The 14,062-nt window shown below is 39.6% G+C and overlaps 1 protein-coding gene across 1 annotated transcript in view; it reads left to right on the top strand.

Moving 5' to 3' along the window:
- The window catches only part of INTS8 (integrator complex subunit 8), a 58,577-nt gene that overhangs the window by 41,377 nt on the left and 3,138 nt on the right, over window positions 1-14,062 (top strand). The window contains exons 18-26 of the mRNA XM_084798884.1: window positions 398-431; window positions 1,682-1,738; window positions 1,835-1,896; window positions 4,783-4,901; window positions 7,325-7,428; window positions 9,643-9,693; window positions 12,314-12,387; window positions 12,463-12,527; window positions 13,085-13,128. Of these exons, the coding sequence (XP_084655010.1) occupies window positions 398-431; window positions 1,682-1,738; window positions 1,835-1,896; window positions 4,783-4,901; window positions 7,325-7,428; window positions 9,643-9,693; window positions 12,314-12,387; window positions 12,463-12,527; window positions 13,085-13,128 (610 nt within the window). The remainder of the gene's footprint in view (window positions 1-397; window positions 432-1,681; window positions 1,739-1,834; window positions 1,897-4,782; window positions 4,902-7,324; window positions 7,429-9,642; window positions 9,694-12,313; window positions 12,388-12,462; window positions 12,528-13,084; window positions 13,129-14,062) is intronic.

Below are 14,062 nucleotides of genomic sequence, written 5' to 3'. Positions count from 1 at the left end.
ATACCTTTTTGTTTAAGAAGACTGTCTATCAGCAATTTAATTAATTAGTTAATTATTTATTTGCTTTGTTGAGTAGAAGGCTTATTGCATGTATGTGGCTGGGCTAGTCATACTTTTCTTTTTTGTTGTTTTTTGTTTTGTTTTTTGAGACAGGGTCTCTCTGTTAGCCTTGCCTGTCCTGGACTTGCTTTGTAGACCAGGCTGGTCTCGAACTCGTAGAGATCCGCCTGCCTCTGCCTCTCTTCCAAGTGCTGAGATTAAAGGTGTGCGCCACCACACCCAGCCCTAGACATACTTTTCATAAGTGGAATTATGAGAGGGAAAGAAGCCATCATCATTTGTACTCTTTATCTTATTTTAATGTCTGATATTAAGTATATATACTTTTTTTTTGTAGGAGTGAATTGCTTTCTTTTATCAAAAAATTACGGGTAAGTTTTTTAATGTAATTACTGACTGATGATTTCAAATGCTAGTTTAATAACAGACATGAAAGTTTGTAGTGAATTTTTTTGAGCATAGGATAATCTGAATCAAGAGATGAATTTTGTACTTTCTGGTTTTAATAAATATAGAGAGGTCTTTTTAAATTAAGAGTGTCTTGGTGTAAATGTGCACCCTTGTAATCCAAGCCTTTAGGAAGCTGAGATAGGATTTCAAGGTCTAAAGCCTAATCAATTGAGCTATCCAGTCCTTCTACAGTTAGGAGGGTTTTAAAATTGAAGTCAGCCTGGGTTAGTTAAGGAGACCTTGTCTCAAAAAAACAAAAACAAAAAAAACTATATACAAAAATAAAGCCGCTCTCCCAGCCAATGCCCGCCCCCTCCCCCCCATACAACATCTCTATAAATGTGTGAGGGAGGCTCTCGCTTACTTTTTTACTTGATAGCAGTGTCATGTTTACTTCCTGGTCATCACCCAGGTTTCATCTTTTAAATATCACCTAAAATGAATACACAATTCAATTCTTTGGAAGTAGGTAGAAGTGTCCTGGTTGGGAGATATCAAAAGCCACATAAAAGTGGATGCTGGGATGTATTCAGTGGCTGAAGATTTCCTTGGGGTGGGTGTGGGGTGTGGGGTTTGATTCCCTAACATTGCTCTCCCAAACACATGAGAGAGGAAGAAAAAAAGAACAAACAACAACAATAAAAATGATATAATAGTAATTTATAAGCTAGGAATATAAATATGATTTTTTTTTTTCTGAGATAGGGTTTCTCTGTCCTTGGCTGTCTTACAACTCACTATGATCTGCCTGCCTCCCGAGTGCTGTGCATGTGCCACCACACCTGGTTCTAAATGTGATTGATGATTTTAATGTATATTATGTACTGTGATTTTTATTGTGAAACTGAAAATGATATTTAGTGTGCTCTACTGTAGATGACAGATTTTCAAAAGTTAGAAGTTTCTTATAAGAAAATATGTGCCATCCTGCAGTGGTGGCATACACCTTTAGAGAGGTAGAGGCAGGTGTATCTCTTGGGTTCTAGGCCAGCCTGGTCTACATGTGCGTTCCAGGAGAGCCAGAGCTGCACAGAGAAGTCCTGTCTTGAAAAACAAACAAACAAACAAAAATCAAAAGAAAGAAAAGAAAATATTTGGTGTCTCTGAGGTTGACAATACACACGTGTGCACACACACTTTTTAAAGTATGCTTGTGTTTTCTTTCTCATAGGAGCCACTGGTTTTGACTATTATTTTATCACTCTTTGTGAAGCTTCACAATGTTCGGGTCAGTACTTTGTAATTTCATTTAAGATTTATTTGAAAGAAATTTCTTTAAATCATACTGCTTAACAATAAAAAAGGACATTTTTCTTTCTAAAAGGAGGACATTGTGAATGACATCACAGCTGAACACATTTCTATTTGGCCATCTTCCATTCCTAAGTGAGTAGTAGTATATACTTTCAATAAATGATGCATTTAGAAAATATCCTGTTTGATATAGATACCCTGAGATAATTAAAGGCCATAAACGTGTAGGATTCTACAGATGTTTTGGTGTTTCTCAGCTACTGTTGTTATTTTCTTCACAATTATAAAGTTATTTGTTTTATAATTCCCTATAGAACTCTTGTACTCCTGTGATTTTTTTTTTTTAACTCCTGTAATTTTTTATCAGTCTCTCAACACCTTTAGTTGTCATAAGACTAACCCATCCATTCACCTTCCTTCCTTTACATGGAGTCTGTTTTTGTAGTCTAGGCTGGTCTTGAACTCTTAGTCTCCCCAGTGCCAGGTGTGTAATATCATGCCAGTTTTATGGCCCAAAGTTTCTTTTTCCAATTTCTGACATTCCTCCTAAGTTTACTATGTGCTTGAAGGACAAGTTCCAGCCTTATTCTTTCAATTTTAGTGACATCTTTGGAAAAAGGTTTTAGTAGGCAGGTAAAAAGATACTACAGTGAATACAAATAAATTTATTTCCATATCACAGTTAGAGATTAGAAGTAGTACCAGGTTGTAGTAGCCTACACCTTTAATCCCAGCACCTGGGGGGCAGAGGCAGGAGGATCTCTTGCGTTCCAGGCCAGCTTGGTCTACAGGGTGAGTACCAGGACAGCCAGGGCTACACAGAGGTAACCAGTCACACACAAAAAAAAAAAAAGAAAAGAAAAGAAAAAAGAAGAGGAGAAGGAAGAGGAGTCACATGAGCTTCATGTAGTGGGCAAGTGGCGAGAGCATGTTTTTTCATAGAGGCATAAATAAATAACAGTAGCCTATTGTATTGAATAATCTGAAATAAATTCACTCCTATCCATTTTCCTGTAAGGGGCACAAAAGCATAATCCATGAACAGTGCTGTGTTTTTTAAGAAACTCGGGTCATAAGACTCTTGTCTTGGTTTCTTGAAGTTTTCTCACAAGCACTCAGAATTCTCAGTTGGACCGTGTTCCCGTAGTCGCGTATGCCTGTAATCCCAGCACTCAGCAGGCTGGTGCAGGAGGATCATTGAGCTTGAGGCCAACTTGGGTTACTTAGTGAGATTCCTCCCTCCCCTCAAAAAAAATACAAGAGTGGGAGAGGTGAGAGCAGCCGTGTCACATACAACAGTCTGGAGAATTAGAGTGTATCGCTGACCTATTGTCCACTTGCTTGTTTCCAAAGGAGCACTATGCACCAGGACTGCAGATTCTACTGTGTGTGTTTCTGATTTTATACAATTTTCTTTATACTACAGCATTCCAAGAATCAGGTAGAATCAATTTTGTGTCCTGCTTCCTTGTTTTGACTGGTGCTGAGAATTGAACTCAAAGCCAGTGCAAGACAAGCACCCTGCAACTGAGCTACATTCTCAGCCCTTAGTTTTGTCTTTTTTATTATGTAAACAGTGCTCTGCCTGTATGTACACCTGTACTCCAGAAGAGGACACCAGATCTCATTATAGATTGTTGTGAACCACCATTTGGTTGCTGGGAATTGAACTGGGGACCTTTGGAATAGCAGCCAGTGTTCTTAACCTTTGAGCTATCTCTCAAGCCCCCTAGTTTTGTCTTTTTAACTGGTGGCTTTTGTGATTGCATTTGCTACCTTTAGCACCTCTTTGATTTAAGTTCAGACTGTCACAATTGACTTCTCATTCATGTTCGTAAACAAATATGTCTCATCTTATTGGAGCCTGGAAGCGTGTCTGTGCACTAGGCACAAGACCTCAGCAGCTTGCTTCTTGCTAAATTCGGCTTTAAAATAGGTATAAAAGGGCTGGAGAGTTGGCTCAGAGGTTAAGGGTACTGACTGCTCCTCCAGAGGTCCTGAGTTCAATCCCAGCAACCACATGGTGGCTCACAACCATCTATAATGTGATCTGATGCCCTCTTCTGGTCTGCAGGTGTACATGCAGGCAGAGCACTGTTTACATAATAATAAATAAAATAAATCTTTAAAATAGGTATAAGAATAGTATTTACCCTTGACATGGGAGAGTAATTAAGTTAGTGTGGGGTTAACTGCTGTCTTTTATAATGGTAATAGTTAGCCAATTACATGTTTGACCAGAAAACATATTTCTTCTGGGCAAGAGTCCTTATGGATTCCTAACATGGCATTCCAAGAACAGTGTGGACAACACTGGGTTAACTGTTACTATTTTAATACTTGTTGCTATGTAGACAGGACTGTTAGAACTGCTAACATTTTATAGATTCAGTAAATTTAAAATAACATGTCAGTTTAACTGCTTTAGCTCTAAAAATAGGACTGGTTGTTTGTTCCTTCCTCATTGTACCAGGTACATTTGTGGGTCATGATAAAATCTAACCCCTTAGGTTTACAGAGTGGCTTTGTCATGTTCCCTTGTAAATGGCCATGATGTGAATGTGTGCTTGGGTTCCTTTCACTAAACTTTTAGTTTCTAGGAAAGAGGGGCCATCAGCTGTTTCCTTAGGTGCTGACCTGGCCTTTCTGGTTCAGCAACTGCAGGCTTCCACGTTGACCCCAGACAGCGTTTGGCCCTTTCCCCAACCGGTATTGCTGTGTTAAGCACCAAACTGGCATGGTTGCCACCTCTAACCTATAACCTCAATATGGCCTGTGAGAAGTCCTGAGTAGATTTATGGTCACATAGGAGTATTATTAGTATTCGAGCCCTTGGGTTTTTTTCTGACTTCTAGAAAACAGAATTTTGTTGTTGCTCTAAGTAAGAGCAGAGGTTAAGGTCCTATCATACTGTGGCTGTTAAGACTTTGGTTGTATCTTTTGTTTTTTAATAAATATATTTATGATATTTGAAACAGACTTTGAAAATAGAGATTAATGCATAATGTTTTCCTTCAGCCTCCAGTCTGTGGATTTTGAAGCTGTAGCAATCACTGTGAAAGAGCTAGTCCGATATACACTCAGTATAAATCCAAACAATCATGCTTGGTTAATTATTCAAGCGGATATTTATTTTGGTAAGTGAGATATCCATTGCTTTATGTTTTATTTGTGTAGTACTTTCAGAAGTCAAAGTAAGGATATTATTACACATTTTATTATGAAGCTGCATTTTACTTTATTTTTTTTTAGCTTTTCAAGACAGGGTTTCTATGTTTTATCTTGGCTGTCCTGGACTCCCTTTGTAAACTAGGCTGGCCTTGAACTCATAGTGATCCACCTACCTCTGCCTCCCAAGTGCTGGGATTACAGGTCGGCCCTACCACGCCTGGCCACATTTTACTTTATTAAATGTTGAGAGTTGACCATCTTCCTTCATAAATCAAGAGAATAAATTGAATTGTTTCATTTATGCTATTTTGGTTTAGATGTTTTGTTTGAGACAAGGCTTCTCTATGTAGCCCTGGTTGCCATGGACTCGATCTGTAGACCAGGCTGTCTTCAGTCGCACAGAAATTCGCCTGCCTCTGTCTCCTGAGTGCTGGGATTACAGGCTTATGCCACCATGCCCATCAGGTTTAGATGTTTTTAATGTTATGATATCTTTTTAAAAACTTTTTATTGATTCTTTGTGAATTTCATATCATGCACCCCTGTCCCTTTCATCTCCCTGTCCGTCCATATTTGCCCTCCACTCTTGCAACCTCCCCCTAAAGCAAACTAAAACTAAAATAAATTAATTAAAAAATTAAATAGAGATAAAAATATCTTTAAAACATTTTATTTTACCTTTTATTTGTGTGTGTGTGTTTATGTGCATGCGCATGTGGTGCCTAGGAGAGAGCATCAGCTCCCCTGGAGCTGGAGTTAGGGACAGTGTGAGCCCTCTGCCATGGGTTCTCTGGAAGAGAGCAGATGTCTTAACTGCTAAGCCGTCCCTCTAGCACTGCCTGCTTTTAAATAGTGGGTATTTGTGGGTTTCTGTTTTATTTTGTTTTGCCCTGGGGTTAAGTATGAGAATTTAATTAATTGTGGTTTCTTTTCCTTATACTCTCAAGCGCTTGGGAGGCTGACTTAGGGAGATTGCTACAAGTTCAAGATACATAGTAATTAATATTCAGGGCAGCCAAGGCTATGTGGTAAGGTCCTGTCTCATGACTCAGGAGAGCATGCATATATGTACATTCACACATGGCGCGGGCACACACACACACACACACACACACACACAGATACATATATAATTCTAAAATCTGTATTCTTGGAAATTAATTTCTACCACCCCATAAACAATTCTATGTCACAAGATTTTCCAAGTCATATGGAGTTTTCAAAATTCATACTACTATACAGATAAAATTTCTGACTGTTATCATTTTGGGGATCAATGTTTTTAAAATAAGAATTTCAAAATTTAAAGGCTCAAGAACTTTCATGTATCTAAATTTTTTGGGGTGCAAGGGTTGAGATAGGGTCTTTGCAGCTCATTCTGGCCTCGGATTCATAATTTAGCTGAGGATGGCCTGAAGGCCTATCATGATGGCTCTGCTTCTCAAATGCTGGGATTATAGGTTATAGGTGTGCACCACCATAGCCAACTAATTGCTGTTCTTTTTTGGAGTGGGGTGAGGTAGGGTGGGGCTTATCAACGGGGGTTTCCTCTGTGTGCTTTTGGCTGTCCTGGAACTTTGTAGACCAGGTTGGCTTTGAATGCAAAGAGCATTCCGTCTCCTGAGTGCTAGAATTAAAGGCTTGCACCACCACCACCACCACCACCACCACCACCACCACCACCACCACCCTGCTAATTGCTGGTTTTTAAACACATTTTCACTCTAGCTTCCAAAAGAATACATTGCCAAATCTGAATGTTTAATTGCACTATGATACCTTTAAAAATTAGGATATTTTTCCTTGTTTTCTTTTCTTTCTTTCTTTTTGTTTTTTGTGTTTTGAGACTGGGTCTCTTTATGTTAGCCTTGGCTGTCCTGGACTCACTTTGTAAACCGGGCTGGCCTCGAACTCACAGTGATCCGCCTGCCTCTGCCTTCTGAAAAGTATTTTTCTAGTCTGGATATATGGAGAATAAAAATCTGCATATAATAAATCTTGTAGCATAAATTTAATGAGAAATCTGGGCTAGATTTTGGCTAATCAGTCTTAGGAGGTAAAGTTTTATCATTGCTCAGCCAAATACTGAGTTTTACCCTTTTTAAAAATTACATTTGTGAGTGTGTGTGTGTGTGTGTGTGTGTGTGTGTGTAGGGGGCAACGAACACATGCATGTGTTGTGATTGTGGCATTCAAAAGAAAGACAGTGTGTGGGGGTCATTTCTCTTTTACCCTGGGGATCCTAAGGATAGAGCTCAGGTGGTCAGGCTTGGTGGCAGCACCTTTACCTGCTGTGCCACATGGTTTTATCTTTAACTTATTGTTCGAATCTGTTTCAACTCTTGTATTTTAGTGGCAAGTAACTCTTTACCCCCGTTTTCTACTTCAGCAACAAACCAGCATTCGGCAGCTCTTCACTATTACCTCCAGGCAGGAGCTGTGTGCTCTGACTTCTTTAATAAGGCTGTGCCCCCTGATGTATATACAGACCAAGTAAGTTGTCTCGTGAGCTTGCTTCCCTGTTCCTACCTACGTGTTTTCCTTCCTGAGCCACCTTAGGGCAGAACTTACCTAAATCTGTGACTATGATGATAGTGGCTTTAGACCAGAATGCTCTCCATTTGTTTTTGGCCTTTTGGAGACAGTCTTGATGTGTAGCCCAGGTTAGCCTTGAACTCTAGTGATCTGCCTGCTTCAGTCTCCCCAGTGGTTGGATTGCTGGCACATGCCACCAGGCCTAGCTTGTGTCTGCTTTTCAGTGCCAGTATCTACAATGTTGTTGCTGCTTTGGTACCCCCACCCTCCCCCCAGAACTCCTCAGACTCAGTCTGTTCAGAACTGATTTCAGTGTCTTACTTTGCCGTGTACTCTGCTAACAAACCGACCTCCCCTTCCACAAAGCTGTCCAAAATACCAAATGCCTTTAGCATTTGAGTTCACTAACCCAATAAGAGCACCATGGTTGGTTCTTTTCCTCAATTAATCCTGTTAGACTATCCACTTAGCTCTCACATCTTACAGATTCTGTTGTCTAGCCCTCCTTATGTGTATACTTAAGGCAGAAAACATGTTTTGATAAACCTAAAAAGTGATACTGCAGTAAGTGTCCATTGCCTTCTATAGTTATCCTTTTTGTGATAAGAGTACCTGAAGGGGAGCTGGAGAGATGGCTCAGAGGTTAAGAGCACTATCTGCTCTTCCGGAGGTCCTGAGTTCAATTCCCAGCAACCACAGGGCAGCCCATAACTATCTACAGTGAGATCTGGTTCCCTCTTCTGGTGTGCAGCTGTACATGTAGACAGAGCACTCATACACAAAATAAACAAAATCTTCAAAAAATAAAATAAATAAATGAAGAAAACATGAAGCCTAGCCAGGCGTGGTGGGCACACCTTTAATCCCAGCACTCAGGAGGCAGAGGCAGGCGGATCAATGTAAATTTGAGGACAGCCTGGTTTATAAAATGAGTCTAGGACAGCCAAGGCTACACAGAGAAACCCTGTCTGGAAAAACCAAAAAAAGAAAAAAGAAAGAAAAAAAGAAAAAACCCAACAAAACCAAAAACCCTAGCTAGGCGATAGTGGCACACGCCCTTAATCCCAGCGCTCGGGAGGCAGAGGCAGGCAGATCGCTGTGAGTTCAAGGCCAGCCTGGTCTACAAAGCAAGTCCAGGACAGTCAAGGCTACACAGAGAAACCCTGTCTCGAAAAAACAAAGACAAAAAACCTAAAGCTATTTTTAAAAGAACAAACAAAAACCTCCCTAAAGTCCACTCTTCGTTTGTTTTTAAGATAAGGTCTGTCTACATATTCCTGGTTGTCCTAGACTTTGCTAGGTAGACCAGATTGACCTTGAATTTAGAGATCTGTTTGTCTTCCTACGTTCGTGTCTTCTTTCTTTTTCTTTTGTGTGTGTGTGGGGGGGGGGTAATTCAAGACAGGGGTTCTCTGTGTAGTCCTGGCTGTTCTGCACTGCCTGACCTTTACTTAGTTTCTTAGTGCACATTGTAGTACCATTATGATTTTGGGATGTTGGAGCCTCACTCAGAACTTTGTATGTGCTTCTCAAGACCCGCACTGCTGAGCTATCCACCCTCCAGGACAACTTTTGCTCTTCCTTATGCTGGTCATTAAATCTCTGGATATAATCATTCTTGCTAGCTTCCTACATGCTTTTTCTCCATCTTTACCTCATACTGAATTATGCTTGGCTCTTTTAATGTACATTACTGTTAACTCTGATTTAGACCATTAGTATAATGTAACAAGTGAAAATTTAAAAAATTTTTAAAACTTAACAAGTTTTTAAGTAAGAATTAAAGATTGTTTAGTAGTTTATCTCTTTATAGCACTTCTAAATTAGCAAAATTGATTCAGAAGTGGGCTGGAGAGATGGCTTAGAGGTTAAGAGCACTGGCTGTTCTTCCAAAAAGTTCGAGTTCCAGTTCCTAGCAACCACATGACTGCTTACAACCATCAATAATGAGATCTGGTGCCCTCTTCTGGCGTGCATGCACACATGCGGGCAGAACACTGTATACAAAATAAATCTTTAAACAAAATTGATGTGGAAGCCCTGAATTCTCTCATAGTTGCTGTCCACCCTTATCCTTCCTGCTTTTTATTCTGTTGACTTCCTGTATCAGAGTGGTACATTTATTACAGTCAATGGTAGCTAGTTTTTTAAAACAATTATTGTCTTTTCTAGGTGATAAAAAGAATGATAAAGTGCTGTTCTTTGCTGAATTGTCACACACAGGTTAGTTTGTGATACTGTAGTATTGGCTTATTTTTATGTGTTAGATTTTATTTGTTAATTCATACTGGGAAATAGGTTTTATTTTGTATCAGAATAGCTGTTAATAGCTCAGAATGTTTAAATTTCTTAGTAATTTATAGAACTGAACTATATGCAGGTAGGAATTAGTAAACATTGACCATTGAACTTAACTGGAAAAGAAACACTTTATGTATGCTTTCTTATACTTATGATGACATCTGTATACTAGTCATTGGGGAAGTACAAATCAGCCAAGGCTATAGAAGAGTTGGAACCCTGATGCTGCAGGAGGATGAAAAGGTGCAGCTTTGGAAGTTCCACTTCTGCTTAAATACTCAAGAGAATTAGAAAAGGTTGTACTTGTATGTTCATAACAGCGAAACATAGAGGGAAATTCCTAGTGTCTGGTAAGTAATGGTTAAGTAAAATGTTATGTATCTATACCCCAAAATCTTGCAGCTAATAAAGGAATGAATTACATATGTGTACTACACCTTGGGTGAACTGAAAATCTGCTAAGTGAAAGACAGGGTTATACATAGTTATACATTGTAAGAAAGCTCAGAACAAGCAGCAAATATGGTCTGCTTCTTCCCAGAGGCTCCGTGGAGGAGAACGGAGGGCAGCTGCTGCTGGGCACTGGGGTTCTCAGGAAGGGTAGTGAAGTGCTTTAGAACTTACGGTGATGCTTATACAAATTTTATAAGGATGCTAAGATATATGTGATTTCTTTTGTTTTCTTTATGTTTTTGGTCCCCTCGTCCCCAGACAGGGTTTCTCTGTGTAGCCCTGACTGTCCTGGAACTTACTGTATAGACCAGGCTGGCTTTGAACTTAATAGATCTCCCTTGTCTCTGCCTTCCAAGTGCTGGGATTAAAGGCAGCACTGCAGCCAACACCACCACTAGCCTTTTTTTTTTTTGGAATTTTTTTTTTTTTTTTTTTTTTTTTTTTTTTGGCTTTTCGAGACAGGGTTTCTCTATGTAGCCTTGGCTGTCCTGGACTCGCTTTGTAGACCAGGCTGGCCTCGAACTCACAGCGATCCACCTGCCTCTGCCTCCCGAGTGCTGGGACTAAAGGCATGCGCCACCACGCCCGGCCTGGAATTTTTGAGACAGTTTCTCAATAACTCTGGCAGGGTGCTCTGCGTTTTGTTTTAGATAATTTCTGTGGCACATAAAGTAATACAAATATTCTCTACTTAAAAAAATTTTGTTTTAATTATTTTTTTTGTTCTTTTGAAACAGAGTGTGTGTAGTCTCAGCTGTCTTGGAACTCCCTGTGCAGACTAGGCTGGTCTCAGACTCATAAGAGATCTACCTACTCCTGCCTCCTGAGCCTAGGACTAGATATATAGCACCATGCCTGGCTTTAGGCACTTAGTTATCCACACATCCACCTAGGTGCCTATTTATTTATGGTTCTTTGAGACAGGGTTTCTCACACCCAGCTTTCAAATATTCATTCATTCATTCATTCATTGTTTGTCTTGGAACTCACTTTGTAGACCAGGCTGGCCTTGAACTCACAGAGACCCACCTGCCTCTGCCTCCTAGAGTGCTGAGACTAAAGGCATGTATGACACGCCTGACGCTTTTTTTTTCTTCTAACTTTTAATTTTTAATCTTTGCTTTGTATAATACTAGCAATTAACCCCAAATTTCACATATATTAGCAAGTGTTAGAACTCTGACCCATATTCCCATTTCCCTCCAAGGTGCCTGCCTGATTGAACTGCATGCTTTGTTTATAGACTGGTGACTTAATATTTTTAAAAATGACCTTATCTGTCAGCCTTGTTTTTGTCTTGGATTTTTTAAAAGACTTATTATGTATACAATGTTCTGCCTGCATGTACACCTACATGCCAGAATGGGGCATGAGATTTCATTAAAGATGGTTGTGAGCCACCTTGTAGTTGCTGGGAATTGAACTCACGACCTCTTGCTCTTAACCACTGAGCCATCTCTCCAGCCCCTGTTTGGATTTTTTCAAGACAAACTTTCTCTCTGTGTAGCCTTGACTCTCCTGGACTTGCTTTGTAGACCAGGCTGGCCTCAAACTCAGAGATCCTCCTACCTCTGCCTCCCAAGTGCTGATATTAAAGTCATGGCTTATCTGCTAGCTTTTAAAGGTACAATTCCATGTATATATGTCCTTGAATGCTAGGACATTTGCTTGGCAGTTTTCACCTTCAGCTTCTCATTCAAATGAAGAAAGACCTAAACATTGTGATTTAGGTCACTGATGAATTAGTTTATGGCTAAATAAGACACAAAAATGTTAGGTAAAGGGTTTTGAAATGAAAATTAAATGGTATTCTGGAATAAGAGCAGACTAAGTCTTCCTAAAAATATACTTGAGTGGCTGGAGAGTTTTACTCAGTACCCATGTGTCAGCTCACAACCACCTGGAACTCCAGTCTGGGGGATCGCACATCCTCTTCTGGCCTCTGCCGGTCGCAGCACAAGTGCTCAGATGTACATGTAGACAGAACACCTGTAGACATAGAATAAGATAAATAAATAGGAAAAAATAAAGATTACCCTCATAAGCCAGGAAGGGTCATGGTTAACTTTTAAAATATTTGTTTATGTAGGTGGCAATTTTATGTCAGTTCCTCCGAGAAATTGACTACAAAACAGCCTTCAAGTCATTGCAGGAACAAAACAGGTACCTTTTTTTTCCCTTTAAAAACATAAGGCTGAAGCTTTTTTGCATAAGAAGTGATAAGATTCTGTTTTGCAGCCATGATGCTATGGACTCCTACTATGATTACATTTGGGACGTCACGATCTTGGAGTACCTGACTTGTATCCTTCCATCAGAGCATGTGATATCACAGCAGTTCATGTCTTTTTTTTTTTTTTTAATTTTTTATTAATTTATTTTTGTTACATCTCAATGGTTATCCCATCCCTTGTATCCTCCCATTCTTCCCTCCCTCCCATTTTCCCCTTACTCTCCTCCCCTATGACTGTGACTGAGGGGGATTTCCTCCCCCTGTATATGCTCATAGGGTATCAAGTCTCTTCTTGGTAACCTGCTGTCCTTCCTCTGCAGTTCATGTCTTTTTAAAGAAGTTTTTCATAGAACATTTTCTCAGCTAAAATAGAAACAGTACAGAATTTAAAAAAAAATCATTATATATGATTTTGTGTGTGTACGGAATCCACAGTGTTTGTGTGTGAATCATATATGAAGAACAACATTGAAGTTAATTTTCTTCTGCCATATACGTCTTGAACGCACGTCATCAGACTTGGCAGCAAGCACTTTTTCTTGCTGAAACTACTTTACCATTGTCAAACAGTTGAGCTCCTATCATGACATAACAATCAATTTTCTTATTCTTAACTGATACATTTAGATCTTCATCATAAAAGAGGAGAGACTGACAAAAGACAAATTGCAGTAAGTTGCCTTATTCCTTTCTTCAATGTTGTTTGCAGATTACACAATTTAGATTTGTACCATCAAGTAAAGATCTTTTTTGTTGGCTTGTTTGTTTTTGATATAGGGTTTCTGTGTAGCCCTGGCTGTCCTAGACTTACATTGTAGACCAGCTTGGCCTCAAATGCAGTGATTCGCCTTCCTCTGCCTCCCAAAGTGCTGGGATTAAAGATGTATGCCACCACACCGGGCGAGCAAAGATCTTGTTTGGCCATTTACTGACGAAATTTAGTTATAGGATTCACTTGTAATGTTGAGTTTAAAATATTAGAACATTTTATATCTGTGTTCTAAATGTTCAAATGTTCTTTCATCTCACAGGAGCCTTACAGCGGCTTACTGATTTGATTTTCTCTTTTGCTCACTTCAATAAAAGCATTCCTCATTATTACTTGCCCAGCATATGGAAAATTACTTTTACTGCAGATATTTTTTGCTTTCACTCATTCATAAAAGCATCTGTTTTGCAGGGTGTGGTGGTTCACGCCTTTAATCCCAGCACTCGGAGGCAGAGGCAGGCGTATCGCTGTGAGTTCGAGGCCAGCCTGGTCTACAAAGTGAGTCCAGGACAGCCAAGGCTACACAGAGAAACCCTGTCTCAAAAAACAAAAACAAAATATCAAACAAAAAGCGTGTGCTTTTAGTGCTTTTAAGACATACTTGGAAGAAAGTATGACTATTATTAAATACCCTTTAAAAGACGCGGGGGGATTTCACATGAAGTTAGCCACCTTGGAATGCCATACGTTCTCCCATTTTTTTCCTTCTTTAAATGGTATGTGTATATTGTGTTTGTAGTGTTTAAATGTGGGCATGCATGTACCATGGTGCACATGTCAAGGCAGTCAGGAGGACAACCTTGAGTGTTGATGCTTGCATTCTACCCTGAGACAGG

This window comes from Acomys minous, assembly GCF_964271855.1.
Source record: "Acomys minous genome assembly, chromosome: 1".
In the NCBI taxonomy this organism is placed as follows: domain Eukaryota; kingdom Metazoa; phylum Chordata; class Mammalia; order Rodentia; family Muridae; genus Acomys; species Acomys minous.
This window is presented reverse-complemented; position numbering and strand designations above follow the sequence as displayed.